General features: G+C 53.7%; 1 protein-coding gene across 2 annotated transcripts; it reads right to left on the bottom strand.

Moving 5' to 3' along the window:
* Window positions 1–89: 89 nt before the first annotated feature.
* On the bottom strand, window positions 90–1,434 carry OST4 (oligosaccharyltransferase complex subunit 4, non-catalytic). Of its 2 annotated transcripts, none has more exons than XM_053250849.1 (3): window positions 1,274–1,434; window positions 338–493; window positions 90–203 (listed from the first exon to the last, which is right to left on the bottom strand). In XM_053250849.1, exon 2 carries the CDS (start codon window positions 490–492, stop codon window positions 379–381), a length of 114 nt encoding a protein of 37 aa, XP_053106824.1. In that variant the 5' UTR covers window position 493; window positions 1,274–1,434; the 3' UTR covers window positions 90–203; window positions 338–378. The 2 variants fall into 2 exon arrangements, with proteins under 2 accessions (XP_053106824.1, XP_053106814.1); XM_053250839.1 differs by having other exon boundaries at window positions 90–206; window positions 1,274–1,429.
* Window positions 1,435–15,152: the final 13,718 nt, after the last annotated feature.

Raw genomic sequence — 15,152 nt, forward strand, 5'->3', positions numbered from 1 at the left:
AGCGCTGCCCTCAAGCGTCGTCCCTTGACCACTCCCTGCCGGGCATGGGGGTGCCCCTGGCACGACATACACACAAGAAGGGGCTGGCGTGCAGCTGGGGGCTCCTGAGCCATTTATTCTTGTCCAAGGGGGTCTCCATGAGGCCAGGAGGAGGAAGAGACCGCAGGGTCCAGGAACTCCACACTCGGCGGTGCTGGCAGGTGCTGCTGTCAATGAAGAGGAGAGAGGGGTGACCAGGCGGGGAGGAGCTGCTTCGAAGCCTCTCCCTCTGCATCCGATGCCAGCACAAACCCACCCGCTGCCTGGGAGGAGGAGGAGGGGTGGCTGGGCATGTTACCTTTGGGGGGCAGAGGGGGGCCCCCTCCAGCCCAGCCAGCATCATTCTTGCTTCTTAGGGTTGTTGACAGCCACGTAGTGATAGAGGACGACAAGCAGGAAGAGCGACACGCCCAACATGTTGGCAAAGATGGCCAGTTGCACGTCTGTCACCATCCTGGAAAGAGAGCAGAACTGGGAGAGGGGCCCGTGCCTCGCTTTGCGGCTGCCAGCTGGGTCATTAGTCATTGCAAAGCACTGCACGAGAATTAGGCTAGTCCCTGCCAGGAGGACTGCGATGCAAGACCACTCAACAGAGGAGAAGCTTGGCTTGCACTGAGCACAGATCGGGGGGGGGGCGGCACCCCGGTGTGTCTGTGCCCAGCCAGGAAGCCCCACCTTCTTTCCCTCGGGGGAGTGTCCTGGCTCAGTGGCAGAGGGGGCAGCTGAAAGGACACCCCCCTCTCAACATCCGAGGCTGTTTAGGGGGCGGGAGAGGCTCCGGGGGGTCTGTGCTGTGTGTGGCCAAGAGGCGCAATGGCGGCCTTTGGTTGTCCTCCTTTCTACAGCACTAAAACGCGAGGCCACAAAATGGGGGGGGGGTGCCCACGAGCTTAGGGGGCTTTCAACAGGGAGGGGGAAGAGGAGGCCTCCGCGGCGATCAGTGGAGCTTCCACGCTCAGCAGCTGCCTGTCCCTGAATGCACGCGGCGGCAGGGGGTGGAGGGCCGGGCCTTGGCCTCCTGCCTCTTCGGGGGTCCCGCTTGGCCAAGGGGGGGCGGCAGCTCGGGTGGCTGCTCTCCTCCCGCCCCCCGAGGGCCGCGCTGCCTGGAGGCTGGCCCTTCGTCAGGTACAGCTGCATGGTTAACCGCGCAACTCTACCAGACGAAGCGCCAGCCTGCAGGCAGCGAGAGGGACAAGCCACCCACCCACCTCCCGGCGGCCCCGCCGCTCCGGACCTGGCGCTGCTGCGGCTGCTGCTGCTTCGCGGGGAGGAGGAGGAGGAGGAGCAGCAGACGACCACGACGCCCTCCGGCTCCCAGCCTGCCGCGCGCCACCACGTCCTCCTTTCCGGCTTCCGCCGCGGTGCCTTGTGGGAGGAGTGGAGCCGCCGAGGAGGCGGGCGGCGAGAGCGCCGCCAAGCCTGGCCGCGGGGCTGCCGCTCTTTCACACGGCTTCTCTATGGTGGGCGCGTTCGTCCCTTTGCGCCGGAAGCGAGGCCGGAAACCCCGCCGCGGTGGCGTTGAGGCGGCCGGAAATGGGGTGAAGGCTCGGGTCTTGGGGGCAGCTGAAGTGGCGGCGCCCTCTGCTGGAAGGCCGTGGAACCGCGGGGTGGGAGAACCTGGGCTTGGGTCGCCTTCTGGCGGCGCAGGGAGGAACCCTCCTTGGCCCTGCACGCCCTCCGTCCGGACGAACAACGAACCCGTTTGTTTGGATGATCGTACAGAGAAGGGGCGTCGCGTGACCGGGAGCCGGGAGCCAGAGCCACTTGCGTGTACACTACACGTTTCTCACATTCGCACGTTATATTGTTAGTTGTGTGTACCAGCGTAAGGTGCAAAGACGTGTAAACGGACCCGTTTTAAATAAAACGGATGCCAAAAAAAGGGGCAGTATCTTAGACACGTGAGAACTACAGTTCAGACCTGAACCTCTTTTATGAGCCCCAGCAAGGCCCCATCTGGAGCAGAACCAGCCAGAACCGACTCTTAGCGACCACATCGATAAATTCTCTCCAGGATGATCTGTCTTCAGCTTGGCCTTGAAGGTCTCTCAGTGGTGCCTTCATTGCTGTCATCATCGAGTCCGTCCACCTTGCGCTGGTCGTCCTCTTCTTTTCTTTCCTCCAACTTTTCCCAGCATTATGGACTTAGGAACATACGAAGCTGCCGTAGGATTTTATAGAACTGGGAAGGTGCAGAAGAGGGCAACCAAGATTAGGCCATAGGAAACTGCCATGTACGGAGTCAAAGCATTGGTCTATCTAGCTCAGTCTTGTCTTCACAGACTGGCAGCGGCTTCTCCCAGGTTGCAGGCAGGAATCTCTCTCAGCCCAAATCCCCCACCCCCGAGTTACAGTACTACCTGCATATACTTCATAACCTTGTGGGTTTCCAAATCCTTGTGTGTAAATCTTTGTAGATATATCATGTACAAACAACCACTTTGTATATAATTGTGCTTTGGCAACGTACTGTATGCTTTGGTAGTTTGTTAAGAAATAAGAAAATCTTGTCCTATCTTGGAGAAGCTGCCAGGGAGAGAACTTAGAACCTTCTTCTGTTCTTCCCAGAGCAGCTTCATCCCCTGAGGGGAGTATCTCACAGTGCTCACACTTCTAGTCTCCCATCCATATGCAACCAGGGTGGACCCTGCTTAGCTAAGGGGGCTACCACCAGACCAGCTTTCCTCCACTTCACTCCGCTTCTCAAGGGAGCTGGGTCTTCACATAATGTGTCTGAAGTATGATAATTTGAGCCTGGTCATTTTTTTGCCTAGATTTATTTGTTTTAGCCTTGTTTTCCTAGCTGTCCATGTTAATAATTACTGTGCTTAAAACACAGGTTAGAGACAGGTGATGAGCATAGTCTTTGGGGAACCTACCTTCACACCCAAAGCCTACCCAAGTTTGGTTATTGGTTAAAAAGAGGTTTGCCCTGCCTTTCAAGCCAATGGCTTCACATTTGCACCAGCCAAATTCATACACAAAGGACTAGCTGGGAATGATGCAAGCAGTCAGAGGCAGCCCGTGGCCTTCTGCTGTTTGTTTGAGGCAAAGGCAGCATGCCTCGTGCCCAGGCAGCGCCCCCCCCCCAGTAGCAGCTCATCCTAATGTGCCAACGTGCCATGAGTGGGGGGCAAAGTTGGCAGCTGGTGGGGGGGGCGGCTCCTCACTCTCTCCCAACTTGGCTGAAAGCTTCCGCACTGCCTGCAGGCTGGCCCTCCCAAGATAGAGCTGCGTGTTTGCTGCAGTCGCAAGGAGGCTCTTGGGCTGCCCCCCCCCGCCTCCTTTGACAGGCGCCCACTGTGAGCCCCCACCCCACCCCCGCCACCTGGACTGGAGGAGGCAGCAGCACCAACGCTCCCGCACCCCGCCACACCGGCCTTGATGCCACTTCTCTCCCCCTGCGCCAGGCTCACTTTCCAAGTGGGCGCCTGCCCCCATCGGGAGAGGCTGCTGCTCTCCAGCAGCTTCCACTGGCCTCTTGCGCTCAAACAGTCTCTCTTCAACACCAGTTGGGTGCTGCTGGAGACAGCAGGAGGGACAGCAGACGCTGCTGGTGCTGCAGCAGCAGCAGCAATAGGAGCCGCTGGGGCCTCCAGACAGTGGCACGGGTCTGCCCTGAAGGTGAGGCTGGTGCAAGCAGGGCAGGAGGAGAGGCTGCTCCCATGGGCATGGGAGGCAGAAGCAGTAGCAGAGCCAGGACAGCAGCGGCCCCGCTCACCTGGCCCCCCACGTCTGACGTCAGATGTGGGGGTTGGCCACGCAACCTACATCTGAGGAGCAGCGACCCGGGTTCTTTGTACCCGGTCGCCCAACGGTGGCTACGCCCCCTGGGCAGAAGAACATAAGAACCTAAGAAGAGACCTACTGGATCAGGCCCAAGGAAGGAAGCCCATCTAGTCCTGCCTCCTGTTTCACACAGTGGCCCACCAGATGCCGCTGGAAGCCTACAGGCAGGAGCTGAAAGGGACATGCCCCCCTCCCTCCTGCTGTTGCTTCCCTGCAACTGGTACAAAAGAGGGTGAAGCCTGGAGCCAACCAGCGAGGGAGAATGTGCACGGGAGGGGGGGCAGCAGGCAGGTGGGATGACAAACAGGGCCTGGGTGGAGTGTGGGGAGGCCTTGTCATGGAGAATTGGGCCCTAGGTGGAGCAAGCCACAGGACTGCCACAGAACCCACCTTCCTCCAGGACCAGGTCTGGATCGGTGGTCAATGGTGTTCTGGAAACAGGGCCCTCCTGGGGACCTGCTGCTGAGCTTTGTGGACCAACCTAATTTACCAGTCCTGTGGCTGGACTCAACAGGAAGGATGCAGGAAGCATTTTAGAAATGTTTAAAACAAAATTAACGTAGCTTTCTTTTGTTTTAACATACTTTTAGCGGTATGTTTTATCCAATTGTTATTTTATTGCTTTACTTTGTGTTGAGCAACAAAGCTCCCACAAACTCCGCATTCGATTTCCTGTTTCAGGCAATATACAGTATTCTGAAAAATGACCTGAACCCAACTTCCAAGTTACCCCAACAAGCAGCATTACACATTTCACTGGGCTAGCCTGGGAGGGCTGGAATTCCATGGCTTGCTACAGCCTTCTCTCTAGTCCAATCTGACTTGTGAATTCGGTTGGCTCAGAAATAGGCATTCCAGGCCATTTCCCCCCGGAATACAGTTTATTGCCTGGAAGGAGCACACCAGAACTTCAAAGCCTGGAATGCCTATTTCTGAGACAACCAAATTCACAAGTCACCTGGGACTACAGAGAAGGATGTAACAAGCTATTAAACTTTCAGAGAGTCTACGTTCCATTAGCTATTCTGGGTCAAGCAGTGTATTACAGAAGAATGCCAACTAGGCAGACCAACCAAGATAACATGTAATGTTGGTGACTTGAACATGATCTAGTGATCCACAAAAGTTCTGAAAAATCCACATTTTCCAACACATTCTGGGAAATAAGCTGTACTGTGGGAAAACCTTGCAGAAAACCAACTTCAGACCTGTCAAAGCAACCAGATTCACACCCTTCTATGGGGCAGGTAAGAATCTTCCAGGGATCCACCAGCCTTCCAAGTTTAACAACTGCAAAAACTGCCTAAGTGGAATTATGCAACAATACCACCGTTATTTTCAGTGGCCGTATCATCGCACAACGCTACTGGTTGGGGTTGCAATTGTGCAAATTGCACTCTAGCGCTACTGCACAAATGCAACGTCACAAGGTGAACTTCACTCCAAGTAGCGCAGTATTTATTTATTATATTTGTATTACACAATATATATGTCTCGGGGTTTGCATGAAAATTCAAATCCCAAAAATTAAAAGTCAAAGCAATTAAAACAAACTTTTAAAAACCACTTATCATTACCCACATGTCTCATGAAATAGATGTGCTTAAAAAAAAACACGTTTAAAGCAGTCAGAGATGTTGAAGTCCTTATCCTGACAGCGGGTGCATTCCAAAGCCTCAGGGTGGCTTATAGAGAAGGCCTGACCCTAAGTTGCCAGTGGACAAGCAGGTGGCCGACAAGCTGGTGGCAACTGCAGGTGCCTTCCCAGCTTATTTTAATAAGCAGTGGGACGCACGAAGGAGAAGGCAGTATCTTAAATACCCTGGGCCCAAGTCATTTAGGGCTCTATAGGTAATAACCAGCACTTTGCATTTTGTCCAGAAACATATTGGCAGCCCATGCAGTTCTTTCAAAACAGGAGGAATGTGGTCTCTTCAGGTTATTCTGGAGACCAGCCAGGCTGCCACGTTTTGTGCCAACTCTCATTTCCAGACTGTGAACAAGGCATCCCTATATAGAGTGCACAGCAGTAGTCAAGCCTGGAGCATACCAACATATGCACATGGACAATTGTTTTAGGGTTGTTCATCTAAAGAAAAAGATGCAACTGGCATATCAATTGAAACTGATAAAAACCAGTCCTAGCTGCTGTCTCAATCTGAGATACTGGAGAGAGATTTGGGACCAGAAGTACTCCCAGACTGTCTACCTGTTCCTTTTGGGGGAGCATAAGCTGTCCAGAACAGGCAGATCTAAATTGTTTCCTGAGTTCCAACCTCACACAATAAGTACCTCTGTCTTTGTTTATATCCCTCATCCAGCCCATTACCACCTGCAAGCAGGCATTTAGGGAAGTTAAGCCATTTTCAGATGAAGCTGACTAGGAGAAATAGATTTGAGTGTCCTCAGCATACTGATAATACCCTGCATCAAGGCTCCTGATGATCTCTCCCAGCAGTTCATGTAGATGTTAAAAAGCATTGGAGACAGTACAGAGCTTGGTGGGAACTGCAACAGTCTCCAAGCATCACCATCTGGAATCAGCCCAAGGGTGGGAGCAGAACCACTGCAAAGCAGTGCCTCCCACTCCCAACTTCCTCAGATTATCCTAAAGGATACCATCAAGAGCTGCTGAGAGAACCAAAAGGACCAACAGAGTCACACACTCTCTGTTGATTCCTAGTTGGAGATCACCCACCAAAGCCATCTCCACTCCCTATCCTGCTGCAATCTAGCTTGAAATGGTCCAGTTCATCTGTTTTCTCCGAGACTGTCTGGAGCTGAGAGGCCACCACCCTCTCGATCACCTTGCCCAACCATCCTTTGTCTATAATTGCTTGATGCTGAGGGATCCAGGCTTCTTAAGAAGCAGTCTAATAATTACCTCCTTAAGACAAGGGGGTGCCTACCTCCCCCACTCAGACACACATTTATAATGTTTACAAGACCTTTTCTAATAACCTCCCTGCCAGATAAAGCAAGCCATGAGGGGCAAGGGGCAGGAGTAGGACACCTTGATTTTCTGTATCCTCAGGAGCTGCAGACAGAAACTGATCCAATATCAACATATTGGAAGGTTTAGTGATTAGTGGCCACCTCCATAAGAGACTCTGTGACAATTGTGGGAGGTTGGCTCAGATGCAAGAGATTTTACCCGTAAAAACTCATTCAAGGCATCACAGCAGGCAACCAATGGTTCCAAACTTAGACTTGGGGGAGGAGGGACCTGGGTTAGCCCTTTCACAACCCTAAACAATTCTGCTGGATGTGAGCTTGTGGACCCATCATGCAGAAAAGAACAGCTTCTGCGCTGATTGTCTTGCCACAGCAAGTGGGCTCCATGGGGGTCTTGTTGGATTCGAGTCAAGTCCTTCTCCATTTGTGCTCCAGTCATCTACTTTGCCACTTCAGCTCCCACAGACCTTCTGTAAACCTCAGGGCTAGTTTTCAAGTAGGTCAATGGAGAGGGTGCTCAGGAGTGACCATGTCTACTGCCCTATTGAGCTCCCTATTCCAGGTCTCAACAGAATCACCAGCAGACCAAAACCTTCCCAGGCTTCTTGGAATCCTGTTAGATGGATCTGGTAACCTTCTTGGTGACACCATCCTAATAGGTCCATCAGCCCTGCAGAGGGGGATTGTTGCTGAGAGTCAAACCTTAACCAGATTGGTGGTCCATCCACAACAATGGTGAAATCTTACTGCTGCTGCTGCTACTACTACTCATAGGAGCCCCCACCCACAGAATACCTCTCTGATCAGAGTAATAAGCCAAATCAAGTGTGTGACCAGCATGCATTAGTCCTGAGACTACTTGGGATAGGCCCATAGTTGTTATGGCCACTATGAACTCTGCTCCTGGAATTATAATATTAGCATTTTTATTTTTCATCCCATTCCTAATTATCCCTAGCATGCAATTGGCCTTTTTCATAGCTGCCACACACTGAGTCGCCACTTTCAACGAGCTGTCCACCATGACAGAGTGAAACCAGATGAAAAGTGGACAGAAGGATGTGCTAGTGGTCAAAAAGATCAAATGGCCAAAAGAAAGACAGCATACACCAGGTAAGAGACTCAGCATCTGGGTGCTTATATGCCAATGTCAGAAGATAGGCCAGCTGGAGTGCTTGGTGGCTAACGCAGAAATAGATATAGTGGGCATAACAGAAACCTGGTGGAACAGTGAGAACCAGTGGGACACTGTTATCCCTGGGTATAAACTCTACAGAAAGGACAGGGAGGGGCGCCTTGGAGGTGGAGTAGCACTGTATGTTAGAGAAGGGATAGAATCTAACAAGCTAGAAAACCAACAAAGACCCGAGTCCTCCACAGAAACCCTGTGGTTGACTATACAAGGCCTGAAAAGGAACGTGCTACTGGGGACGTGCTATCGCCCTCTGGATCAAAACACTGACAGTGACTGGGAGTTGCAGCAGGAAATCAGGGAGGAGTCAAGGAGAAGCTGGGCTGTAATCATGGGTGACTTCAATTACCCACACATAAGACTGGGTAAATTCACAGTCAGGTCATGACAAAGAGGTCAGATTTCTAGATACGTTGCATGACTGTGCCCTAGAACTGTTGGTCTTGGAACCAACCAGAGAGAAGGCAACCTTGGACTTGATCCTGAGTGGCACCCAGAAAGGACATTGTAGAACTGGGAAAGGTGCAGAAGAGGGCAACCAAGATAATCAGAGGCCTGGAGCACCTTTCTTATGAGGCAAGGCTACAACACCTGGGGCTTTTTAGTTTAGAGAAAAGACGACTGCGGGGAGACATGATAAAGGTCTATAAAATCATGCATGGTGTGGAGAAAGTGGATAGGGAGAAATTCTTCTCCCTCTCACATAACACTAGAACGAAGGATCATCCCATGAAATTGATTGCCAGGAAATTGAGGACCAACACAAGGAAGTACTTTTGCACACAAAGCATAATCATTGTATTCTCTGCCACAGGATGTAGTGACTGCCAGCAGCCTGGACGGCTTTAATTGGGGTTTAGATAAATTCATGGAGGACAGGTCTATAAATGGTTACTAGTCTGATGGCTGTGGGCCACCTCCAGCCTCAGAGGCACGATGCCTCTCAATACCCGTTGCAGGCGAGCAACAGCAGTAGAGAGGGCCTACATATACCTCTTGCCTTTAGATTTCTGGTGGACCGCTCTGTGAGACAGGATGTTGGACTAGATGGGCTTCCTTGGGCATGACCCAGCAAGGCTGGTCTTATGTTAGGGTTTTGCCTAGCTTTATGCCCCCGTGTGCCCCCTGTCTCCTTACCTTCAGACAGACCTAAACACCTCTCTACAACTGGCCACAATCAAAACCTACTAGAGACCCTAATACGAACGTAATAGCAGGTCAGTCACTGGAAGACCCATGTGCCTTGAAGGAAAGGCAAGAAAGGAGAAGCAGAGGCCAGGGACCCTTTGTCCTTGGGTTTAGAAAATAATGCCTGGAGAGAACATTGATTCTTAAATCTGCTGTAACTTGTTTGCTTGTTTCAATATTGTAAACCTCCTTGGGTGCCTTAGGCAAGGCGGAAAAGCAATATATACGTGTAATCAAGCGATCAGTCAAGCAATCAGTCAAGCAATATTGTGGGTATTGTATTTGCACAGATACCACAAAGAAGAAGAAGAAGAAGAAGGTGGCATTCTGGGCTGTTTTGCCACAGTACCGTTGACTGCCCAGGATGGATAGAGCAGTGTGGCTTCTTCAGGAATGTGACTGCATCATGCTGAAGTCATCCAATGCCATCTTGGATCCTGGTTCGTCTGCATGGCTCAGAAGCCGGCGTCCCGTGATCTTTCCCTGCAATATGATTCATTGCCCCCCAGTGGGCTTCTGGTCGCTTTCAGTAGCCGGGCTCTAATCCTGACCCGCAGCAGCTGCCTAGTCCTGGGGATGGCTTCCAGACTGTCTGGCCACCATTGCCCAGTAGATGGCAGCATTGTGCCAGAAAGGCCCCGCCTTGACTTCCCCGGGAGACAGTCCTGGGTTGCCACTTACAGCTGGGCTGTGAGTGATAGTGGTGAGAGTTGCCACTTAGAGCTCAGTCTTGGAAGAGGCAGGCAGGGCAAGCCGATGCAGCTGCTGGTAGTCCCAGCAGAGGAGGCGCTCTTATCCCAGGATCCCCTGCTGAGGTGAGTCCTGCACCCTGGACACCCCCAGTTGCCCCAGAGTCTGTGTCTTGGGGGGGGCACAGGGGGGCTTGGAGAGGCCTGGAGACCCCAGGAGACTGCTGGCCTGAGGTCACTGGCAGAGTCATTATTGGGGTGCAGATCATGGGGCTCTTGCCGTGTCCTCCTCATCAGGGCAGACCTGGCAGCTCCCCAGAACTCTCCTCATGAGGAAGAAGTGATGCCACTCAGATGTGGAGGCCGGAGGCAGCTGGATCCTTTTCTGGCCCCATCCTGCCTGCACTTGTCCTGTGGGCATGCTAGCCCATGTCTAACCTGCTGGCAGGGGATCACCGTCCTTCTCTGTAATCGCCGGATTGCCTGGTGGCCTTCTGTCCTTGGACCTGGAGGTCTACAAGGCCACTGCCTCGGTCTGCGGCTCCCTTTCTCTTCGCCTCAGTTCTCCAGCTGCAAAGTGGGTCTAAGAAGGCCTGTTGTTAGCACTCAGGCTCTGGGGCGAGAGCACAGTAACGATGAGATTTGGTGGTGCTGGTTAAGCCACTAGCACGAACTGGCTGACCGGCTGTGAGATCATAGAAAGTTTGCCAGCATTTTCTCTGGCCAGGGATTGAAGCTGACCAACAGAGAGAGAATGTTTGCAAAGAGTTCTGCTTTTGTGAGGGAAGTGGCCGGTCCATTTGGCTGGGGGAACCCAGAGCCGGAGCATGGAGAAAGGGAGGGAGAGACAGAGAACTGGGTAGGGAGTAGGGATGTGCGAAACGCTTTGTTGTTTCGGACCTCCATTTTGTGGTGATCTCTGAGTCAGTCTCCATTTTGTGTTTGACGTCCCTTTGAATTTCCCACCCTTCCAGCCTTCTGATCGGTGACCTAAATCATGGGCTGACCTGCTGACAATTCCCTCCTTGTTCTGCATTGGCTCTTTTGCTTCTTCCCACTCTTTACTGACCCCACATTGGCCAGGGGAAGGATTGCTAACCCATGGGGTGCTGGGTTCTGCTGTTTCTGTGGTGTTCTGAGCATATGAGAGTGGATTCTTGTTTTTCATGAAAATCTCAGATGCTACCAGAGAATCTACAATGAACACCTCAGAAACAACAAAACCCAGTACCCCACAGGCTTGTGGGTATGGGGGTGGTTGGCACCCTATGTGCACTACACAACCCCTCGCTCTGGGCAACCCCAGCGCCCCCCAAGTGGAATTATGGGGCTGCTGAAACCTCCATTATTCCCTATGGGAGAAATCTTAAAGACACGTAAACTTCAACAAATCACAAAAGATCAGCCCTTTGCCAAATTCCTTTGAAATAATTCTGGAAGTTTCCCTGCCCCCATTGGGCACTACCAGCCACCACACTCTGCTCTGGGCCATCCCTTTCCCCTTGATTTGAAGCGATACATTTGCTGGAATCCCCATTATTCCCTATGGGAAAATTCTTAAAGATGTGTAAACTTAAAAAAAATTCACACAAAAAATCAGCCCTTTGCCTAATTCCTTTGAAATTTGGGTGGTAGCTTCCACTCATTGGACACTACCACCACCACCAACTCTTTTTGTCCTGGGACCCTTTTTAAAAATCCAAATCGATTCAGATTTGGAAAATTTGGCTACAAAACAAAACAGGGCTGATTCGGATTCAGAAAATCTGGGTACAAAACAAAACGGGGATGTTTCGATTCGGATACAAATCGAAACAAGAAAATTCCAAAATGCACACCTCTAGTAGGGAGATCCCCCAGGAGAGAGGGAAGCCAAGACACAGTGGGCAGGGCCGTGGGTGGAACAGGCCTCTGGGAAAGGAGAGGGCGAGGTGGGGCTGCTGAGCTCAGGAGTGGGCAGTGGAAAGGGGGACCCTAGAGAAAGCAGAGCCACAGCCGCTGGGTGGCTGAAGCGATGATGCCCAGGTCGCGGCATTGCTGGCAGAGTCTCGATTTGACTCCGAGGTTGCTTCTGCACGAGGTGGTCTCGTCTCCTTAGCGCTGCTGGGACCAGTCGCACCTTGTCCTAACAAGCCGGGGTGGGGGGGCCAAAGAGGCAGCTGGGGTGGCTCCTCTCTCTCCTGCCTTGCTCAAGGCTCACATTGCCTGCAGGCTGGCCATTTGTCAGGTAGAGCATGTAGAGTGGTCCCATGCAGCTCTACCTGATGAATGGTCAGCCTGCAGGCAACACGGTTCCCAGGCGGGGCAGGAGAGATGCCGGGAAGCAGAGGCAGGTGCTCCTCATTTGTTGCCCCCCTGGCTCCTTGGGACAAGCTGCTACTGGCTAAGGCACCGCTTGGCCACAGTCAGTGGGACGTGGACTGGAGAGGGAGGGTCCACCCAGCACATCATATGGCCCTGGGTGGTCCGACATCCCCTGTCCTCACAGCCCACCCTCCTGCAGTGCTGCCTCAGAAGTCAGCCCTGTTCAGCAAACACCTTTTGCAACCCAGGCTGCAAACTGCCTGCTTCCGACCTTGCCCTTGTCCGGGGCAGCTGGGGGGCTAGTGTGGAATTAGGGGGCTTCCCTGCCCCCTCATGACTTGGCTCTTGTTTCCCAGGGGTGGGGGGGGCATCCTTAACTACTGTTTCCCTTCCATCTTTGTCTGGCCCTGAGCAGTGGCACGCAGGCAGCGGGAGCAGGAACTGCTGGCGGAGGAGGGGCCATTTGGGGGGGGGCATGCGCAGCCCCTCCCCCGCCCCGCCCCCAGCTGTGCTGAACAGGAAGCAACGATGGGGCTGTGATGATGTCCTTGGGATTCTCTTCGGCCAGCAGCAAGCCCAGGGGGCGGTGGGGGGTGGGGGCTGTTCCCGAGAAGTTCTCGGAGGAGCGCCTGGTTGCCGGAAGGCCACTCTGAGGTGGGAGCGCAGGAGGAGGCCGCTTGGAGGCTGCCGGGCTGCCTGGGAGTGGAGTCACGCGGCGTCCGCCTGTGGATTTGTGCCCTGCTGCTGCTGCTGCCCACGCAGAGGCCTTTGCGCCATCTGGGGGAGCCGCTTTGGAAGGGCTGCCTTGATGAGAGACTCTGGATTCGAATCTCCTCCGGGAAGCAGCCGGAGGAGCCCAGAGCGGGGGTGGGCAATGGCTGTGCTGCTTGGGCCGGCTACTGGGAGAGGCCGGATGCTGCTGCTGCTGCGGGCCCAGAACAGAGCTGGCCTCTCTGCTGCAGCGGGCCGGCCAGGAACTCCTGCCTCTTGCCTCAGGATCCCTTGCAACGGCCCAGAGGAGCTGGGAGCGCAACCCTCACGGGGGGGGGTCACCAACACCTTCCGCAAAGTGAGACAAAGTGATGGGGGGGCACTTCTTGTCTGCTGCGGCCTCTCCTGGATGTTGCTGCTCGGGGTCCAAACAGGTCCAGATGTGAATCGCCCCACAGGGCATGTGCCAAAAGCAGCTGGTCCTCATGAGTTGGGGGGGGCAAAGGAGGCATCTCAGGTTGCTCCTCCCGCCCCGCCTGAGAGCCACACGATCGGCAGGCTGGCCATTTGTCAGGTTGAGCTGCACAGCCACCCAAGAAAGAGTCCCCCCATCACCACCCAAACTGGGCTGGCGCGAGGGGCGGGCGTTAGCCGAGGGTGCCCCAATTCCCTGAGCACCAGGTCAGTCAGTCACGGGGTGGGAGCATGTGTGGTCTTGAGGCACAGAAAAGCTGGAGCCATGGGCTGAGCTTGGGCCCCCTCCTGCCCCCAGGCGGGGCTCTTGGGCAGTCTTAGGGGGCGGTGAGTCTCCAGGGCCAAAATGCCTCCCCTGTCCTCTCAGGAGCTAGACATGGACTCCCCCAGAGGGGCAAAGGGGGCCCAGCAGGGAATCAGCCCCACAGCTGCCTGGAGTGGGGTGTGGTGGGGGCTGAGGAGCCCCCTGGGAGGGAGCTGCTGACTTGGAGGGCCAAACAAGCCTGAAGTGCCTTGTCTGTGGAAGGGAGGGCCAAGTCGTCCCCCCCCGTCTCCCCAGCCCCCCCACCCCGTGTCTTTCACAAAAGAGGGGGAAGTGATGGCGGGGGAAGGTGGAGAAGGGAGGGTTTGCCCAAGGACTGGGGAGGAGGTCTAGCTGGGTCAGGCCCCGATCCCCACTGTGCCCGCAATGACACCCTGCTTTTGCTGTTGGAGACAACCTGGGTTCAAGTCTGCTCCCCTGTCACTGGGCGGCCTTTCTCTCTCTGCCTTCATCTCCATCTGAACAATGGGGGTCACCTTGATATGCTTTGGGGGGCTGCTATAAAAAACAAGAGGACAGTCTCTTTGCAACTGAAAAGCACTCTTGGTGGAGGATGGGCTCAGTTTCCCTCTCTGCACATCTCTTGCAAAGAGCCTGGGGAGCAGGGAGGGTCCACAGCCCACCACTGGAGTGCTGGGAGGTGATAGGAAGGGGCAGAGGCCTGTCTGGGGCAGACCAAACCTGGGGGGCTGCATCAGCTTGGGAGGGAGGGTGGGTTGTCATCAGGGAGACAGGCTGGCACAGCAGGAGACCTGCATGCCAGGGGTCCCATGCCGGAGCAGCTGCAGCTGCAGGGGGCCTAGATGCCAGAGGACACACATGGAGCTGCGGGGGGTGGGGGTGGGGCTCCTGAGTGGCGCCCAGGACCTGGTGTGAGATGCAGTGTCATGGATCCCATATGGAACAGTCACCATTGTGTGATCAAATTCAGCATACATGAGGGGAGAGAATCACCAAGGGAGTCACTTTGAATTCCAGGAGAGGAGTATGGTGAAAAGGAAACTGGAAGGGAAAATCGAGAGTCACTTTGCTCCAGAATGCCTGGAGTTTATTTAAAACCACAATAATAGGAGCCCAGTTAGAATGTATACCAAAATGGAGGAAAGGTACCATTAAGTCGGGGAGGATGCCAGCATGGCTAACAAGTAAAGTAAAGGGATCTATAAAGGGGAAGAAGACTTCCTTCTGAAATTGGAAGGCCTGCCTACATGAAGAGAACAGAAAGAAACACAAACTCTGGCAGAAAAAATGCAAGGTGACAATAAGGGAGGCAAAAAGAGAGTTTGGGGGGCATTTAGAAGCATCAAGGGAAATAACAAAAACTTCTTCAAATGCATCAGAAGCAGGAAACCTGCCAGGGAGGTGGTTGGACCATTAGACAATGGGGGAGTGAAAGGGATTATTAAGGAGGATATGGAGGTTGCAGAGAAGCTGAATGAGTTCTTTGCATCTGTCTCCACGCCATAGGATACTGAGCATATACCTGTTC

Source organism: Hemicordylus capensis, chromosome 1 (assembly GCF_027244095.1).
Source record: "Hemicordylus capensis ecotype Gifberg chromosome 1, rHemCap1.1.pri, whole genome shotgun sequence".
In the NCBI taxonomy this organism is placed as follows: domain Eukaryota; kingdom Metazoa; phylum Chordata; class Lepidosauria; order Squamata; family Cordylidae; genus Hemicordylus; species Hemicordylus capensis.

Excerpts from the sequence above, each read along its gene's own strand:
- OST4 (XM_053250849.1), bottom strand. The coding sequence starts at position 492 with ATGGTGACAGACGTGCAACTGGCCATCTTTGCCAACATGTTGGGCGTG.